The sequence below is a fragment of the Mucor mucedo genome, assembly GCF_025094135.1.
Source record: "Mucor mucedo strain NRRL 3635 chromosome Unknown EV154scaffold_147, whole genome shotgun sequence".
Classification (NCBI taxonomy): domain Eukaryota; kingdom Fungi; phylum Mucoromycota; class Mucoromycetes; order Mucorales; family Mucoraceae; genus Mucor; species Mucor mucedo.
Window position 1 is genome coordinate 1 of NW_026252431.1, and position 19207 is coordinate 19207.

Genomic DNA, 19207 nt, shown 5'->3' on the forward strand with positions numbered 1-19207 from the left:
CTCGGAAATGATATACCAAGCATCACTAATTCGTAACCAAACCTTCATTCCACAATGATACACAAATGCTTGTTGTAAGCTTGTAATGACAATTGGCAACCCATTCTTTTGGATTCGAACGTCTTTAATACTAGGTGCTTTATGGATTGTATCCGCTTCTAATTCAGCCACTTGTAATAACGGTGCAATCGAAATCCCATCCAGTTCACTCTTGAATGAAAGTATGTCCCATGTGTATAATAATCCTGTAGCGGTTAAGCATAATAACCATTGTGATGAACATTGTAGAATAACGGGCGTACTCTCCAAGATAATGGGCGGTAATAATCGTCGTCCTGCCGGTGAATAAATATTGAGCGAACCGTCTTCACATCCCACAGCAGAAAATAATTGATTGCCTGCCATTAATAATACAGCACTAGGCAGATAGTCCTCCCAAACCACTGTGCCTTGTTGACTCGTCACCACTTTAGTTCGTACAGGTGCATTTTCATCTATTTTCCTTTTTTTTTAGGGTTGACTATTGCAGAAAAAAAAATGTTTCAAAAAAGTGCACTTACTATGACTATTTGGTGCGTTATGGCATTCCATGACAACAGTAGGATCATCCGGTCTTAGTTTAGTCGTTAAAACTGATTTTACTTTGGGCACGCCCATCCTCACCTGACTCTTTTGGACTACAGGAGGAGTGACTGCCGAAGCGATCCATTCTGGTGCCAGTCGATTCTTGTTTTGATTTCCCATGGCTTCATCTTCTTCCTGTAACTTTCGTTTATTACCCGAGACAGTACATCCCACACCCTGTGCTGGTAAAACAGGATCATCATATACCACCACGTTTTCCATGTCAGTGATTGATGAAGAAAACACTTGAGCTGCTACGGAGGTAGGTACCTGTTGTTGTTGTTTTTCCTTTGGTGCGATGGTCATCATGACAGGTTGAATACGCTTCTTTCCGTTTTTCGCAATGGAAACCTTTTGTTCGATAGGTTGAGTCCTTTGTTGTTCCTGTGGTTGTTGTTGGTGGTGGTGGGGTTCTTGAGGTGGTAATGTATCCGTCATTTCCACGTCTTTGGAGGTTTGGATGCTTGTATTACTTGTCATCAGTTGACTTATTCGTTTCGATGAAGAAGCTTTGGCCATAATGGCATTTTCTTCCTCGAGTTCCAGTAGAATCGGTGTTTCTGGTAATTGTGTTTTTTTTCGTCCGTATCCGTACTTTGTTAATTCTTGATACTATATATATATTTTTTCTTGCGTTTAACGTCTCTACATGTATGTTTTACTTCGGATGATACTTACAATGGCATCGTCGGGTGCTGCATCCACAAGTTCATCATCGAGTTGAAGACATGCTACTGTACCATCCTGAGAACAAGCAAATAAACTCTTACCATCCGGTGTCCTATAATTGATAGTATAAGTTTACTTTTTTTTTTTTCCTCGCTACCTTTTTTTTTTTTTCTCTTTCGTATTTACCATGCGATATCGTATACATTGTTATCAAATATATCTGCAGCTACACAAACAGGTCGACTAAATTTAGTGACCCAAATAGATACACTTCGATCTTGACTCCCCAATGCACAAATTGTAGCTAATGATTTTTCGGATTCGTCTGGTGTATCTCCTCTCATATAAAACATTTTCGGGTTGAATGACTATTTCAATTCCCTGTTAATCATACAGCCTTAAAAAAAATAGGAACCGGAAGAAAAAATGGGAAAAAAAAAACTCACGGTGACTTCAACGGGCAAAGTGTGGCCGACAAGCGATACATCTGCGTTCCAATCATCACGGTTAATAATAGCAGCAATACATTGAATACCGTTGACAGCATTGGCGGCTGCTACATGAGCACCATCGGGAGCCCAACTGATTTTTTATAGGGTATTTTAGTACGGAGGTCTACTTACACCCACCCCATGTCCTTTTATGCGTTTACCTTAATCTTCGGAATAATGTGGTGCCTGGTGCATTGATAAATGGACTGACAATGTCTGTTTCGAGTCCCCAATCTGATGTTCTCCACACTTTAACCATTTTATCATCCGACTATGTAAAATAATAAGTAACATGCTAAATCGAATGTAAGTTTTCTCTATTTACTTGAGAGGCGAGGAATTTGCCTGCAGGATCCCAAGTTACACCTTTTACAAACCCACTGTGTTGATCAATTTTCTTTAATTGCTCTTTTTTAAAAAAAAATAGAAAGGGTGTGAACAGATGAAAAAGGATGAAGACTATGTGTGTTTTTACTTTACCAAATGTTGAACCATCCCAGACTATCACAAATCCATCCACACCACACGATGCTAAATATTGATTGTCTTTAGACCAAGCTAAATCCTGTACATCTGATTCATGACCTCGTAAATATTTGACGGCTCTCCAAGTTTCGTGGTTGACTTCGCTACTGCCAAAGACAGAACCTGCTGCTGTATTTCTAAAGTATAGAGCAGTAAAATTAGAAAGGTTGATTTTGATAAAATGTGGTTTTGTACCTTACCTGTCGCGTTCCCAAATGATGATAACATTATCATTATCTGAACTAGAGGCTAAATAACGTCCTTCACCGTTTGACCAACGTACGCATAAAACCGCACCTATTTTTTAAAAAAAATAATTAAGGTTTTCGAAAGAGACCTTTGGGGAGGTTTTTTTTTTTTTCTGTTACCATTATGCATTGTCATTGTACAAAGTAATTTATGACAGTTGGGATCTTTTTCAGCTTCTTCGTCGAAAATAGGTACAGTGTTCCAAATTTTGACATTACCATCTATATGCGGGCATTAGAATGAGCTGAAGCGAAAAAAAAAAAAAAAAAAAAAGATTTTTTTTTTTTTGGTGTGTGTGTATACCTAAACTTCCTGTTGCGAGTCTTTTTCCATCAGGATGAACATGAACTGAATATATGCAAGGTTTTTTATGTCGTGAGTCTTGTGCACGGTCTACTCGAACAAAATAGTTATTAAAGGTTGAACTAAACAAAAGAGTTGATGGTTTTTTTTAGTTTTAAAAAAAGAATTTGCTTTTCTACCTGCATGAGACACCCATTCTGGTTTGATGATGATCATGGTTCAGAGTCTGTTGAAGAAGAAAGAAAAATATAAAAAAAGAGAGAAAAAGAAACACCAAAAATACGTGACTGTGTGAGAGCCCCTCTCCTCAAAAAAAAAAAAAAATGAAATAAAGCTTCTTTATTTATTTTTTTTAACTGTGCCTGGCTTGATCTTTACGCTTTCGATCATTGTGCCGAGGCAGATTAAAACCTCTTGACTCTTTCTATTGAATGGACAAGGTTGAACGGGCTGTCCCTTGAACACGCGTTCGAAAAAGAGATTGCATAAAAATTACTTTTTATTTTTATGCGGCCTTTCATTTTAGGTAGGCAGATGTTTCCGTCCATGTCCATAATACCAAGAAAATCAATCACGCATTTTATAAAATGAGCATTTGTTTATAACCTACAGTACTCAATTCTTGTTGTCACTACTCTCCTCATTGCCATTATACTCTTTATGTGTTTCGCTGACATTATTAAGTTCAGAAGTAAGCTTTCTAACGCACGCTGTAATATAAAGCCTGAAAACTCAAATTTATATTACTATCCAGGCAAAATTTGTGCTTACCATAAAATGATTAGTGTCTGATCTTAGTATTGCTTTGAAAATGTAAATATTTGCTTACCCAACCAAAGGGTATGCTTAAGAGAAAGAGATAAAGATAAAGTATAACCGCTGTCGCCTTCAACATTGATATTTTCCTCCTTATTTTTATGATCAACGTCCTGGCCTTAATCATCCGTGTCATCTTCCGTTATCGTTGACTTCGTCTTCCGATTTATCTTCTTCTAAATTAAGAGGACTCACATAGGAAAGCCATGCATTTCCCAATCATGGGTCTTTAAAAAAAAAAATGGGGCTCCACTTCGGGCCGCTGATCCCATTTTTTAAAAGGCTTATTAGACGGCCCCTCCGGTAAAAATACGTGGTTCCCGGAGCGTAAGATAACATAATACATGGTCCTCAAAATTGGCTGCTCACAACTGCTGGTATGGAGAGGTAATTCTGTACAAAAATAACTGCATTGATAAAGTCTTAAGACATTATTGTGTCAATATTGGGAAATCCATTTTTTTATAAGAAAAAAGAGCTGACTAGATTTGTTTGACTCAATATCATTATAAGTCATTTACATAGTGTCCGATTTCACTATCTAAAGCTTTTGTTTATCCTTTTCTTTCTTTTTCTCACATCGTTGAGTTCTCTTTTCATCATTTTATTTAAATTACCAACACTTGGGACATAATGAAAAGGTTTTTATTTTGATGGCATACTATGGCTTGCCATGTATGGTTATATTCTGGTCATTTTTATATTTTTTTCTCATTCAATCTCTAAGGCTTACAACTACGATTTGCATACTCCGTCTAATAAGCCAAACTGAATCCTCGGGTTGATAAGAGTGATCTGTTTTATCTCATGTAAATGAATCAAACGCCTCCAGTTGGATACCAGCCTCTGGCGAATGGTGAACTTGATTCAAGTTGAGAAGAGTCGTCCACTCCAAGATGATGGTCATCGTCATAACTGTTATTGCTGTTGTGACCTTCTTCATAATCTTTTTTCGGAACAGTGCGGCTCAAGTAATGTTTAACTGCAGACACTTCTTACATTTAACTTACCATATTTTCCCTTTTGTGCGCTATTAATGTTCATATTGATATTGTCAATTTTGCTAGGACCTTGACTTGTAACGTTTCCGTAGTTGATGTATTGATTAATCACTGGACGTTTTTCCTTGATCGCCCTGTATGAAGAAAAGTAAATTAATAATCCATATAAGCTCACAGTATTCGTTTAGTATTACCTTTGAGTTCGTATCTTTAATCAAGGAGTCCAAGTAGTCCTTAAAATCGTCATTGATACAGGAAAGACCACTAATAGCCTTGATAGCTTTTTCATAATTTGCTCTTATTCTTTTATTCCTTGGTGGATTCAATCCCTGAACTGTTTTGTACTCTTTGAAGGATTGATAATCCCATAAACGAGGTGGATTATTATTAAAGTATTCGAAGATCGGGTTATTGGGTAGTCTTATTTTCTGGTCAATATCAAGCATTTGCAAAGACAGTAAAGGTGTTCGCATCAACAGTGGTTAGCGGCTAAAAAAGTGTGTGTCACAAATTTATTACGGATGGACAATTCAATTGCTTGAGATAGAAAGAGCATCCGTCGCACAATTCGCATCTAACTTAAGACAACAATTGCAGATTTTATCTAACTTTAAAAATGAGCAACTGCTATAAAAAAACAAGTTTTTTCTTTTTTTTCTTTTTCAACAGTTTCTTAAATGATTTTTAATAAAAGGTGGGAATAATCATCTTAAATCATCATCATTGTCAGAGCCGCCAATATCGACATCTTCATCTTCATCATCTTCATTCACCATTGTGTGCGTCACAGGATCCTTCTTTTTCAAGTCCTTCTTTTTGATAATGATTACTGATTTGGTTTGACTCACCATTTTGGCAGCAGACCATTTTCCTCCTGTTGTTGTTGTTCTCTCTTCTTTTCTATGGCGATGATGTCTGTGCCGCTGCTTCTTTTTTATCTTTAACGGTTGCTCATCTGTTCCCCCTATTGCCATAGCGGCAATAGCAGCATCTCGTTTACGCCGCATTTCTTTCCGTACTTGTTCTACATCATCATCCGTATCCGTCTCTTCATTATCAGACTCCGATTCATGCTTGACCGTCAAGGATGGATCAATCACCTTCACTTGTCTCTCTCCACCATTTTCCCCTTCCTCCTCCGAAAAGCAACCCAATAATGGTGCATGTTGTGTGTTCATCTCTGCTATTTTTAATGTATGATGTGGATGTGTCAACAAGACTTTTTTTTCCTCCGTCAAGGGTATCGGGACGGGTACACTTTGTCTTCTTTTCACTGCTGGTAAAGGGCTCGGGAACAAGGATTCAACATCGCCATCCAAAAACGGTCCCAATTTATGTTGTATAGAACAAGTAGCCGCCAATTCTTGAGCTCGTCTACAAGGAATCCAGGTACCATACAATTGACTGGCCTTGTTCAAGATACGAACTCGACTCATTTCAAAACTAAGGATCATACTACGTTCACTCTCGGTATCAATACCACCAGCCGTCAAGAGCTGTGTACCGTTGATATATCCCGTATCCAGTCGACGCATCAGGCGATATTCGGTTTCTGTTCCTTCCTCTTCTTCTTGTTTCCGCAAGATGGCAATACAGACAGTCACGTTGTCAAGCAGTGTGATGGTCATGGGTGGATCTGTAGGTTGAATAGGATAAACAATGGGTATACTGGGTGGTGGTGGTGGGGTCTCCACCAATATGGGTGAGGGTGATGTGGATGGTGATGGTGGTATTGATTGTGGTAGTTGTGGTTGTGGTGGTAATATTTGTGAAGCCAAGTGAGGCATAACAGCCATCATGTGTTGAAGTGCAGAAAGGTTGAGGGCTTGAATATTCATGGATTTTAAAATTTCAGAAGTCGTGAGGTGTTTGGTGGAAGGCGCAATTTTCGCATGCTTTCGACTGGGTATAATTACAACCGGTTTCTCTCTTTGGATACTGATGTTGGCTACAATTATATAAAAAAAAAAAAAAAAAAGAAGGAGATGTAAGTTGAACTGAAACTGCCATTATTTCGTTGTTTACCTGGGGAATCAACAGGATGATCACTCAAGAGTTTTGTTAAGCCAACCGAGCTTTCAATCTCAAACTCTTCAATTAGTTCTCTCGCTCTGTACAATGGCACCCTAAATATTTGTTTGTTTTTTTAGCTGAGTATAGATTAGTTTTGATTTTTTTTTTTTAATTTACCATGCGCCTCGGCTTTCTAAGGGACCTTTGGTAATAATGACGACCAGCGTTTCTTTCTGTGTGTCAAAGATACCTTCACCAAGCACGGGTGTAGCAGCTTTCCGTAAATGAGTGGCATTAATATAGTCTTTTTTTAATTGGTTACTTTGTTTATGATCATCCTTTGGTTGTATCAATGCAATAAAGCGTAGGACTTTGATTTGATCTTCATCATCCAGCTGGTAACATTGCATATTGCCAATGACGATCTCTTTGATTTGAAACGGATTCAAAGTCCGGTTGCGTTTGACATCCATTGACAACTGGTTGTCATGGCTACTGTCAATGTGTTGAGGTCTTTTGAGAGAAGTTAATGCTGCTGGTTGACCACTAAATGTAAAAAATAACATGAGTAATTTTGATAAATATAAGGGGAAAAGCGAAAGAAAATAATACCGATGTTTAACAATAGTATCGGCTAAAGCTTTCGGAGAGGTGGGTGTATTATTCTCCATATTTATCAACGTTTTTAAAATGGCCGCGAATACTTTATTATTGGCATCATGGTTTGGAATATGGGACGATCCTTTTTTCTTGTCAAAACTCATTGAGAACGCGTATATTATCTCTTTTTCTTCTGTTTCTTTCCTTTTTTTTTTTTTTTTTTTTGTTCTTCCTTTTTTAGTAGTGAGACGGTTGTAATAATGAAGGGTATATAAAAACGCAATGTAAGCACATGTAAAAAAGGGGAGAGAGAAAAAATAAAAAAAAGAGGTGCAATGGATTCTCCCCCGGGTTCATACACACATGAAAAAAAAAAGTATTTAAGCTCCGTTTTATTGTGTGTTTAATTGGTTAAGAATGAATTTACACTTTATGTGGACGCCTGGCACATCGTTCACCTAATATGTTGTGAGTTTCAAGATAAGTAATTTGATTTATTTACATAATAAAACTTACATTGAATATCGTCGTTATGTTTTCTCCAGAGGGTAGATTCATGAGCTCCACATGAAAAGCATGTGTAGTTACGAGCATCACGCTTGCGCACGACCTTAACGCTGCCATCATCATGCGTGACAAGCATACGCTTCTTTTAGCTGTCTTTTCACTATATAAAAAAAAATTAAGTTTTTTTCTTGATATAGTGGCCAATAAAGAAAAAAGAAACTCACTAGAGTCCACAGGCGTTGCAAAGAAGATCTCCCTTGGAATGCTTGGATACACTACGTCTCCAGGAAGGAGAGTTACTTGCATGACAGTTACTACAGCGCTTCTTGCTCTTTTCTCGGACTTGTCGCTTCATACACAAAGGCTTCTTGGTTCTTTTGATTTCTGTTTCTTCTTCCTCATCATCAGCACTACTGTGGCGACGATGGTAGGTAGCAACAGGATCAGTCACGTGCTTAGTCTTCTCGGGTTCAAAATCAGAGCCGCTGCTTTCACTAGGAGCACCGTTAGTCATATGCGGATAACCAAGGTAAAGAGGCATGGTGTTACAGCGATGCCCGGTGTAATCATTTGGAGAAGGCGTGGCACTAAAAACGGTATTGGGAGAGAAGAAAGGATGGCCATCCAATGAACTGCCGTACATGGAAGAGGGATCTTCGGTTGGACAATTTTGAGTGGCAGAAGGGTAGTAGTTGTATTCATTGATATAACCGTGCATGTTGGGATGTGTTGGAGGAATATAACAAGAACTTTGAGAAGTATGAAAGGACAAGACTGGGTCTTCTTCCAAATGAGGAGATATAGATGCCGAGGAGGAACCACCGTCTTCTTCATGCATAGTCATTGCGGCAAACGGATTTGATTTGAAATAACCTTTTTATTGATGTATTTAATACATCTATTCTTATGTGTTCTTTTTTTCTTTCTATTACCTTTCATTTGATATGTTAAAAAAAGTGGGAATAAAGAAACTGAATAAAAATTTCTTTTTAAACTGACATTTTCTAAATTTTTCCCAAGGTTTAAATGAGTTTCTGTCTCTTTCAATTTATCAAATATTATGTGAAAAAAGGAGCAGAAATGACAAAGACTAGACATGTAAGCTCACATGACAACCTAGAACACAATAAAATAGAAAAAAAAATTTAAAGGAGATGCATCGGACGTTATTATTCTTTCCCTTTATTTTTCTGCCTGTGAATATATGCAACACCTAATGATTCAACCGATGAAAGCACGTAATAAAATATCATAAAACCTAGTACACAGTTCCAGACAGTTCCAGCCAAACTATTCTATTGCAGATTAAAAATTGATAAATAACGCACAATTTAGAGTTTAGTATAATGTGTTTTTTTTCCTCACTTACTTGTTCATTGCTTATAAATAAGTTTGTCTGGTCTATAAGTTGAATTGATTGATAAACTGAATCGGGTATCACGGGTTGAATAAATTGCAGTACCGTATTTAACGTATCATGCGAAAACACCAAAATAACAAGTAAAGACTATAATCCATTGACACATGCATGAATATCCATTATTCTCTTATCACTCCTTATTATATGATTTACCTGGATGCTGGCTTTAACACACGCCTTTCCTAAAAAAGTCGCACCGAAAAACGTACTGAACGGAATCTTGAAATGACCGCATGTGATGCCTGCCAAGTCAAAAAGGGGGTTGGGAACAGACGCAAACAGAAATATTCCGAAAAATCCAAGTTTTTGGATCATTTGTAACACTACGTTATCCTTTTCATGTACTTTTTCACCACTTTCTGCCACTTTTTTTTATTACATGTGTATTAGTTTCTTCATATTTTTATACAAATATCTATTTCTTACCCGCTCGGGCGATAAAATAGGGCGGTAATTCACCAAATGCGGTTCCAGCACCCCAAGCAAAACTTTCCCAGTGTACCTGTCGAAAGACCGCCCATACCGTGACAAATGAGTTAAACTGATTCTCACTGATGCAATCAATCAATCGAAAGCTATAGGTATTAAAGATATCAGCACAAAATAAAAAACAGTCTGGGTGGCTGGGCTCACCTGTCTGGATTGCGGGTCAGCAGTTGAGCTGAATGACATGCATTTGCAGCCAGAGTGACTTCTGCAATATAAGGGCCCAGAAACAAGACAAAGGTATGAAATCCGGCGCCGACAGCGATAGAAGATGCCACACCTAAAAGAAACCAGGTGCCGTACCATACACATTGTTGCTGTATCATCTCTAACACGATCTGGTGCGGTCCCTTTATTTCGTTGATAATGGCGAGAAAAGCCAAACAAAAGGCGAAAAACATGGAAAGCGTCAGATGCTCTTGTAAAAGATAACCAGTTCCGTCACGAGTTTCTTCAATAACAAACTTTGTAAAGGAGGATAAGACGAGTAATGGATGTGTATGGAGTTTGATTGTCATTTATTTAATGAGGTCTAGCTTTGTTATTTATAAAGAAGTGTGTTTGGTATGTGTAGAAATGCAGTAAATGAAAAAGGGAAAGAAAGAGAGGGAGAGAGTATGCCTTGTGTGTTTAATTTTATATAAAAGCACCTAATACCTTCACGTGTGTGTGGTATTTACTTGCCTATTTTTGTCAAACCACGTAAACTCTCTTGCACAATTAATCCAGGTCGAGTTGGGAACACGTATTTTTCTTTGAGAATAGTGACTACATCATAACATACGGCGTCGTCCATGGTTTCCTCCTTTTGTTTGTGAATTACAGCAAAGGGCTTGGCCAGTTTGACTTTCTTTCCTACGAGTTTATGATGTCCAATAATTAAAGTGGCCCCCGTTTCTGTTAATGTCAGATCCCCAATTTCTAGATTCGAGACGTCGGGATTCTCGGCACTTTCGAAGCTGCCTTGGAAATCAAGATAGACTAAATCTTGTGTATAGTTGGAGTTTTGTTGCGAATGAATAACCACATGCACCATTGATCGGGATCGATTGTTTATTTGAAATAACAAAAGAATGAATAATATTAAAAAAAAAAAATTAAAAAGGCCGTGCTAGAGCACGTCCTTATTGGCTAAATGAAAAACTGTTATTGGGTGTAGAGTAGTTTTATTTATAGAGGTTTAAAAAAAGTGTATAAAAAGAAATGAAAGATATGGGGGTTTATAAGGGAGTAATATCATCAATAGTTAAAGGGGGAGTCACGACACACCTAAAAAGAAGAAAAGAGTCAGTAAATGAATACATATAGACTACATTAAGAGAGAAATACTTACATCCAAATACGTGTCTTGTAAATTTTAAATAATTCACGTACAAGTTCTCTGAAATCGATACGATTCTCAGCTTGAAAGTAAAAGGTCAACTTGCGACGATCCCATTGATACTCAGCATCAACCACCTCCATGGGTAATTTACGCTGCTTTGTCTTTTGTTGACATACAATCAATGACTTGTGTTCATCTTGTCCCTTCACCAACAAGAGATGGATCTCGTCTGCTGTAGCCAATCGAAAGATACGTTTGATATGAATCTCACGAGGCGCTTTTGCGTTCTCTTCTGCCTCTTCCTTTTCATTGTTTTTATTCTCGATCTGTTGTAATTGTGCTTGTTTCTTTTGCTCCAATAATGTAACTTGATCAATCGATAACGTATTAGCAGAGACCTTACCAAGATCTTTACCGCGATCGGCTTCAACAATCACTAAATCGCCAATCTGTGGATAAAACTGACTCGAGTCCATCACATAAAAGAAATCGGTTCGACCACCTTTAAACTCTACCATGTACAATGGTACCTTGGGATCCAATCGATGGAGTGGAATACCTTTACCGAGATCTTGGAATCCTCTTGGGTCTGATTCAAAATAATCATCAGCAACTTGTTGTTGCTGCTGTTGTTGTTGATGCTGTTGTTGTTGCTGCTGTTGATGTTGTTGTTGTTGCTGCTGCTGTTGTTGTTGTTGATGATGATATTGCTGTTGTTGTTGAAGATGAAGATAACTAGATGGATTATGATAATTAGGTTGTTGTTGAACATACATATATTGTTGTTGTGATGGTGATGGTTGCGTAGGTGATGGTTGTTGAAAGTTCATTTCGGATCTTAGATGGGTGTTTTCTAATTGGTCAGCCAATTGTTGGATGTTACTTGGTGGTTGTGTCGCCAATGTCAATGACTGTCTTCGCATCAGATTATAATTTCCAGCTGCAGGTGTTTCGGGGAACGAATATTCTTGCTGCGATGATAAACGACGTTGAATGATGTCTAATCTTTCTTTATCTCCCAATGACATTTGTCCAGTGTTTGTATTAAAATCATTTGCAGTAGGTTGATCAATGTTAAAGAACCGAGAAGATGATCGGCGACGTTGATTAATGGCTAAATCTTCTTGCTGTTCAGAACCACGTCTGACATGACCATTATTCATTAAACGAGAATGTTGTGTCTGAGATAATAAACCAAATGCAGCACCAGAGGATTTAGATCGGGAACGAATATGAGCGAAATCAAAGTCATCCAGATAACCATCTTCTTCTTCCACCATGGGAGCTAAGGAACTGTTAAAAGCGGGTTGCTTATATTGAGGTTGAGTAGGTGTCGAATCTTCATAATCATCATAACCAAAAAAGGTGGGCTCTTGACCCATCGAGAATGAAAGACTACGTTGTTGACGGTAAATGGGTTCCATCGAGATATTGGGCAGCATGGGTACTGAACGAATACTGTTGTCATATAAATCAATGGCATCGGGCGCAGGTTGAGTGGGAGCAACCGTTACTGGCTTACCATCTTCATCAAAAATAGATGGTCCTTCCCATTGGAATCCACCAAATGAACCCCAATTAGGTCCATTGCCGTTAGTCTCTGAAACGACAGAGGATCTTCTTATAATCTCGACGTGGTCATTGACAGGAGAGTCGTGAGGACTGTTACTTTCCAAGAAATGACCCATAGCCGTGGTGCTTCCTCTTCGGGAAGGACTACCTACTGCCTTCCAAGCATTGTCGGGATTTGAGTTGAGGATAGGAACACCCGCTTCTTCGTTCTATTCAGTTTCTTATTAGCATGCAACCATTATAGTTTCTTACAATATATTTACTGTGATTTTCGTTTTATTATTCTAAATTTTTAAAAAAAAAAAATTAAATGAGATATTAGTTTTAAGAGCTCGGGCCCAGTTTATTTGTAAAGATGACAAACCTTTGCTTGTGTCATGTTGTCTACAAATGACTATTTTGTATTTCTGTTCTCGTTAAAACTTCTGACAACATTCAATACAAAGCTCAAGCTTACCTTGTTCTAAATTCTAAAGTGTCTATGTTTGAGGGAATTAAAAAAAAAAAAAAAAAAAGGAAAGGAAACGTTTGCCCGTTGGGATGAGCTGTTCTACTTTCTTTTTGCTTTTAATAAACTTGTTGATAATAAAGAGGTGTTGTTTTCCTATTCAATGTTAACACGAGCTTTCTATACGTATATAAATTACACCAAGCAAACACGCTATCTCTCTATACACATACACACCTTTTGTTATACAAAAATAGAAAAAACTTTAAAAAAAGTGCACAGAAATAAATGGGAGAGAGAAAAAAAGAAAAATCGACTTTTTTCTTTTGGGCTGGACCAAACACTGCGTGATTTAGCGGAGCAACGCTAAATCACCACAAACAGCGGGACAGTCACTAACAAACAAATACAAAAAAAAAGCTAACCTTTCTTACCTCCATAGTAACCGGTCTTCTCTTACAACTTGACGTAATTTTAACATCCTTCCGGCATCTTCCCCACTGAACTTATGAGCTTGGAATTATTAGAATGGATCTTTAAACAAGATGGTACTCAGACCAACTATGCTAATCGCTAAAGTTGAAACGAGTCCCCGGGCCTGATTGTACGCCTTTAGAGATCAGGAACTCATCTTGTCTCGACAGGTCTACTTAAATTATAAAGGTACCTATCTTTGCTCCCTGGGCTGAGTTTTTCAAAGTAACCCATTGCTGCGAGTGATTGTCGACATTCTGGTATTGGAACGAACGTTATCAGTTTATGAATATGCTTTTCTTGATCTTTAAACTGCTTCTTCTACGCTATACACTATTTTCATAAATTTTTCGTGCACGCTTAGAATAAAACTTCAATCAGCGACGGAATAAATAATCGCTTAAAAATTAATTAATTTTCCATGCATAGTTTACAAACGAAATGAACGAAAGAGAAATATATCTGTTATCATTAAATGGGTATACTGCTAAAGTAGGAGGAAGATGTATCAATAGAAAATGTATCATCACATTAAAGGGCACGGATAAGTGCCCTGTTATATGCGTATAATGTAACTCTCATTTAAGGCCACTTCATCCAAAAAACTAACCTGCTTGAGCTTGCTCTTAAAAATTGAACGGTTGGGTTCAAACCAAATAATTATTGTCTTCTTTTTAAGCCTATTTGATACGCACAAACGAGCAAAATTTGATGTTGTTGTTAACCTATATGGGGGTGAGAGGTAGCGAACCCCCCCCCCTTCCCCTTCATTTTTCTCTTGTCAGCACTCTAGATGTGTTGCGTTACCAAGAGTACATTAAATACCACTACCTCGTCATGAATAACACACTTATTGGCAACAGATATATAAGTGGATAAGTATATCGAAAAGAATGGATATGGATGCACTACACTTCCTTCCTTTCCTGACACCCTGAAAAGGAAACCTGTTTTATGTCAAACCCGAAAACTAAACAAATAAAAGACCTAAAAACACAGACAAGTACATGGCATTTACAGTTTTACTTGAAATAAAGTTTTATTTCATTGTATGTATTAGGGGTATCTGGAATTAGCTACCTATTGAATGACACAATTATTTTTCGTTTGCTTTCGTATATTTTTTGGGGAATCCGAGTTTTTCTATAATGAATATGAGGTATGTGCTTTCTTTCAAAAGAGATAGATATAAAATGAGAGCTAGAAAAAGTGAATTTATTATTGCTTCAAGCGAATTTCATTTTTCTTTGTTTTTCTCCCTTTTTTTCAGTGTCAACAAAGTTTGAGACGAATCATTCTATATTGACAGTATATAATGAAGTGATAATCATTTAGTAGAAAACAACAAAGTATATATTTGATATAATAATTCTTTGGGGCTATTTTCAGATGTTTTCATTACAAGTAAAGGCTGAAACGTTCTGTGTGATTAAATAATCAATTATGTCATTCTGACATAAACAAATTCTTGTTTATCAGTCTTTAAATAAAAAAATTCCACACACTTTTCTCTTCCCTTTTCTTTTCAAATACTTCTTCGTGTTTAACAGTTAGACTATCTTCATATAAAGAAATAACAATTAGATGAGAAGGTTCGTTATCGATTACTTTTTATTTGTTTGTAAAAACGACTAAAAAAAAAGACCTGTCCCTCTCCAATTTTTACAGGATATCGGTGATACTACGGCTTCCTTTGGTCTTTGTTACCTCCTATTGAACTACTGTAGGCATACAGATCGAATTGAACAACATCAATTACCTCATAGCCTAAGTTACCAGGAAGATTGGGAAACAAATTGTAACTTGTTTGCCAGCAAACAGTTAGACAACTTGGATGTTTACAACATGAACTAGGTTCCAGCCGTGCTTTTCTTGGCGAATCCACGGTTAAAGGCAACACCTGAGACGATAAAGAATCGCTGGAGGTATACTAATATTTTAGAATTTAGAGAAGATCCTGGAGGTGTTGGCTTTGCCATCTAGTCTCCCCTTGCCATCAGCAGAATACTTTGCCTGCTTATAGAAACTTTTGGCTGAAATTTTTGGTCACCCTTAAATTGAAACTGTATTTCCGATTATTCATCAATCGGTGATAGCGACGGGCGGTGTGTACAAAGGGCAGGAACGTAATCAACGCAAGCTGATGACTTGCGTTTACTAGAAATTCCTCGTCGAAGAGCAATAATTACAATGCTCTATCCCTAGCACGATGAGAGCATAAAAATTATCGATGTGACTGATGTTAATTTGGACGAAAACTTGAGCTATCCCAAATTAATATTGCGTCATATTCCTTCATTAATCAAAGTAATCGTTTTGAATGAGCAAAGCAAAGAGCTATTTGTCGTGGCTAAACATCTGCTTAACAGAACTATTCAAATGTAAATTATGTAAAAAAAACATGATTCCTTATGCAAGTACGGTGGTGATTCTTACTGGTGAACCAATGGTTGGAGGTGGTGAATCTTGGTGGTGAACGAATTCTCGGAGGTGATGATGCTCGGGAGGTGATGATGCTCGGGAGGTGATAATTATCGGTAAATAGAGCTGGTGGTGACCAGTTAAGACTGTTTGGTTATTATTAAATGAATTTTTGAACCAGTGATATTTATGTTTAATTTTGTTTATAGTGAAGTGGATAGTCGAAAACGACTACGGGACGACGTGACAATTATGAACAATACCAAAAGACTACGCACACCATCACCAATCTCGAAGTTGTACGATGATAAACTGGAAGTGTTGCTGCTCTCCAGAAGCCGTATGAAGTGTGCCCCAATTACATCCAAATGATTTCATACCACACGCGATCTTCCAAAGATTTCCTGATTTTGATGAAAACTACAGGCGCAAGCCAATTAAAATGCGTTCCTGCTATTTACAGTGATGGAAATCCAGCTGTTTTCTTGGCTTCTGACGAAGGAATGGATGATCAAGTCCTTCATCCTATCAACAAAATATTGGACTTGGACATTAGACATATCATCGTCAGAAATGCTTTCGAAAGGAGCAAATAATGCAACCAACTTGTAAATAGGCGTGACTGGACTTTAAATGACTGTGGCTACTACACTCAAATCGAGGCATATTTTCATGATAAGGCTGTCGATGACGTTGCGCAGATTGATAAAAATAGCAAGCATCCATTATTTGGAGGCAGCTATAGAAAAGTCCGAGATGGACAAGGGCTCACGGTACGAGTTGCGCTTTCGCTGCCAGAAGCTTGAGTTTATAGCAACTGGTGGTACCTATCAAAGGAAACAGGATGGCACAAAGTTGGATGCTTTTCTTGGTGTTGCTGTGCCATCTTTTATTTGTCAAGATACCGAATTTCTGGTATTATCTCCCATAAACAAGCCAGAGTTCATAGCTTGCGTTCGGATGCTTCGAGCCTAGCTTATTACAGTGTGATCCTAGCTATTTACAGTGTAAAATTATCAAAAAAAGGCAAGCTCAAAAAAGTGGAGCTTCAAGTCTCAAGTTTTCCAAGCAATGAACTTTTGTACATCCGACCAGCTACGATTGTTTGAAGAAGAAACTAATGGATTTACTTCAGTATGTTCCAAAATCATTTCTTTGGTAATAGATGGAGCTTTGACGATGAAAGAAATAGATAAATTAGAAAGCAAGATGACCGACTTTCAATACTATAAAAGCATTGGATTGAATGAGGTTCCCTCAAAAGATGTTGTCTTAGATCAGATTGATAAGATCAAAAAGAAGAACATTTCGATTAGGTTTTCAAAGCCAAAGCTATTAATTATTGATATCATTTTCAGCCGTAGGATTAATGTAAGCAATCGAGATTTACTCTTGCTCTACAATGAGATAATCTACCCCAAAATCAAAAGTATAAATCGAAAAGGAATCAAGCAATTTCATTTATAATATTTTTTATCAATATAAATACCCATTCAATCCCCATAGATAATAACCTTCACGACTTGAGCATAAATATCAAATTTGACTAATGCATTGTTCTTCTGTTCCTATCAATCTGAATGTAATTGTCTCTGCCTGTTTGTGTGCATCTTGTTAATGTCTTCAGGGTGAATACGTGTTATCAATAAAGTAAAGCATATAAACCTTTGTTTTGGATATTTACGGTTGATTTGTTCAATATTTGATCAGTTATGTATCTGAGTCGAGAAAATTCTGGGATAAATCATCTTACTGTTTCCGTGCGTAATTTTGATTTCTTAGGCGCTTATTTTGATTATATGTAACCCATGAACTAGTTATATTACATTTTAAAGTTTATAACATTCACGAAGGTTATTACATTGATTTTTGGCTAAATACTTGAGCATTAACTATCTTTAGTAAAAATACGATGACATACAAAGCTGTAATTGCAGAGAGCTTTCGCGTCTGCAGCTTTTTAAGCAGCAGCACGCATTTTTTTCTACAACTGTTAATTCTAGCAGCTCAAATATAGGTATAAAATCAAATTCAAGATTAGTCTCTAGACAAAGATGATACGCGTATGAGAAGAAATGTAAACGATTGAGGATTTTAATTATCTTTGAAAATAAAGATGCGATTAAAGCGAACTGTGCAGAATACTTTAAGGATATTATCATTACCAACACTCTTCTTAAGTTTTCTTTCAGCATTGACAATGTTTTCTTTAATTCAGCCGAGAGAAGCTTACATTTAAAAACGAAGAGTTTGATACCGCTTCCGCTTTTAAGCCGGTACTGCATGGAGTGTTGGTATATTTATATAAAAAGCCCATTTAAATATGAAATTTGTACCTGTTTTAAAGTACGGCTGTAACCTCCTCATATCAAAATCAAGCTTTTCTATGTCTTAAGATCATAAATGCGTATCCTCTTGCTATTCGCAATATTTTTTTATACCAGTCAAAGTTTTTGGATGGATAGGTATAACTCTCTCATAACAGCCCATAGCACCCTTCTCTTGCTGAACGACTCTTCTACTTTGACTGTTTTCATATCAAAAACAAGTAGCCATCTTATTAAGAAAAATAAATATCGTCCTTCAAAAAAAAAAAAAAAAAAAAAAACTATCCAATGGTTTTCATAAACCCGCCCTTTGGCTGGAACGACTGTACGAGTATAAATACTCGCCTTACCCGTACAATTAGGCATGAACGTATGTAACTTTCAGCTATCTATCTATTGTTAAGCATGGATATAAAGTCAACGTCTTAAACTTTGAAAAAGGTTCATCATGACGACAGTTCACAACTCGGGTTTTAAATGAGAAGATATCTCAAAAATACCGCTTCTCTTTAACCAGATAGCTCAGTCATCAATCGATAGTCTTTCTTTTTATTCCATCTCCAAAATATTTCAGTAAGCTTAGTTCGAGCGATCACTGAAGAAGGCAGGAACAGGGTGCGAGGCATGGAACACTGAAATGAGTCTAAAGTGAAAAGATGTGTAATCAATATTTTATACTCCGTCTACTAAACCTAAAAGACGCTAATTTGGGTTGAGTGTGTTCGTACAAAATTCCACGAATTGGGATAACCCAGATCACAAAGGTTAAGAGAATGGATTAGTACATATTAAAATTTATGCAAATAAGGAATTTTGATATGTTTGCTTGTATCTCAAGTATGTTTGTAGTCCTAATCATAGACTTACATTATGGTTATATCGTGCATCAGTGTCCCTGTCTAGCTATGGGCAGATGGGCTGGGTCGCATAGATGTCA

At 37.1% G+C, this 19207-nt stretch overlaps 9 protein-coding genes across 9 annotated transcripts; 1 reads left to right on the forward strand and 8 right to left on the reverse strand.

Annotated features, from left to right (window-relative positions):
* Positions 1–3181, reverse strand: EV154DRAFT_526040 (WD40-repeat-containing domain protein; the record flags this gene model as incomplete). The annotated part of the gene is made up of 12 exons (XM_051603352.1): positions 3041–3181; positions 2862–2951; positions 2678–2779; positions 2510–2606; positions 2265–2446; positions 2110–2192; positions 1946–2055; positions 1740–1875; positions 1480–1661; positions 1303–1405; positions 561–1236; positions 1–494 (listed from the first exon to the last, which is right to left on the reverse strand). Coding segments are annotated over exons 1-12 (2292 nt in total), but the record flags the coding sequence as incomplete, so codon positions are not given.
* A 1314-nt stretch (positions 3182–4495) lies between these two features.
* On the reverse strand, positions 4496–4663 carry EV154DRAFT_429800 (uncharacterized protein; the record flags this gene model as incomplete). The annotated part of the gene is made up of 1 exon (XM_051596492.1): positions 4496–4663. A coding segment is annotated over one exon (168 nt), but the record flags the coding sequence as incomplete, so codon positions are not given.
* A 603-nt stretch (positions 4664–5266) lies between these two features.
* On the reverse strand, positions 5267–7632 carry EV154DRAFT_66858 (uncharacterized protein). The gene is made up of 4 exons (XM_051607720.1): positions 7304–7632; positions 6869–7237; positions 6704–6804; positions 5267–6626 (listed from the first exon to the last, which is right to left on the reverse strand). The coding sequence occupies exons 1-4, from the start codon at positions 7453–7455 to the stop codon at positions 5383–5385; spliced, it is 1866 nt and encodes a 621-aa protein (XP_051452366.1). The 5' UTR covers positions 7456–7632; the 3' UTR covers positions 5267–5382.
* A 134-nt stretch (positions 7633–7766) lies between these two features.
* On the reverse strand, positions 7767–7934 carry EV154DRAFT_429808 (uncharacterized protein; the record flags this gene model as incomplete). The annotated part of the gene is made up of 1 exon (XM_051596493.1): positions 7767–7934. The coding sequence occupies one exon, from the start codon at positions 7932–7934 to the stop codon at positions 7767–7769; it is 168 nt and encodes a 55-aa protein (XP_051452367.1).
* Positions 7935–7997: 63 nt separating this feature from the next.
* On the reverse strand, positions 7998–8853 carry EV154DRAFT_526051 (uncharacterized protein). The gene is made up of 2 exons (XM_051603353.1): positions 8731–8853; positions 7998–8671 (listed from the first exon to the last, which is right to left on the reverse strand). The coding sequence occupies exons 1-2, from the start codon at positions 8735–8737 to the stop codon at positions 8022–8024; spliced, it is 657 nt and encodes a 218-aa protein (XP_051452368.1). The 5' UTR covers positions 8738–8853; the 3' UTR covers positions 7998–8021.
* A 114-nt stretch (positions 8854–8967) lies between these two features.
* Positions 8968–10222, reverse strand: EV154DRAFT_429791 (uncharacterized protein; the record flags this gene model as incomplete). The annotated part of the gene is made up of 5 exons (XM_051596489.1): positions 8968–9088; positions 9127–9305; positions 9372–9583; positions 9645–9793; positions 9852–10222. 5 exons carry the CDS (start codon positions 10220–10222, stop codon positions 8968–8970), a joined length of 1032 nt encoding a protein of 343 aa, XP_051452369.1.
* Positions 10223–10301: 79 nt separating this feature from the next.
* Positions 10302–10832, reverse strand: EV154DRAFT_66907 (uncharacterized protein). Its single transcript, XM_051607721.1, has one exon. The coding sequence runs from the start codon at positions 10738–10740 to the stop codon at positions 10381–10383; it is 360 nt and encodes a 119-aa protein (XP_051452370.1). The 5' UTR covers positions 10741–10832; the 3' UTR covers positions 10302–10380.
* Positions 10833–10850: 18 nt separating this feature from the next.
* On the reverse strand, positions 10851–13115 carry EV154DRAFT_526053 (PSP1 C-terminal conserved region-domain-containing protein). Its single transcript, XM_051603354.1, has 5 exons — positions 13058–13115; positions 12965–12994; positions 12864–12884; positions 11038–12809; positions 10851–10973 (listed from the first exon to the last, which is right to left on the reverse strand). Exons 2-5 carry the CDS (start codon positions 12977–12979, stop codon positions 10925–10927), a joined length of 1857 nt encoding a protein of 618 aa, XP_051452371.1. The 5' UTR covers positions 12980–12994; positions 13058–13115; the 3' UTR covers positions 10851–10924.
* Positions 13116–16615: 3500 nt separating this feature from the next.
* On the forward strand, positions 16616–17540 carry EV154DRAFT_555739 (uncharacterized protein; the record flags this gene model as incomplete). The annotated part of the gene is made up of 3 exons (XM_051605295.1): positions 16616–16858; positions 16970–17372; positions 17450–17540. The coding sequence occupies 3 exons, from the start codon at positions 16616–16618 to the stop codon at positions 17491–17493; spliced, it is 690 nt and encodes a 229-aa protein (XP_051452372.1). The 3' UTR covers positions 17494–17540.
* Positions 17541–19207: the final 1667 nt, after the last annotated feature.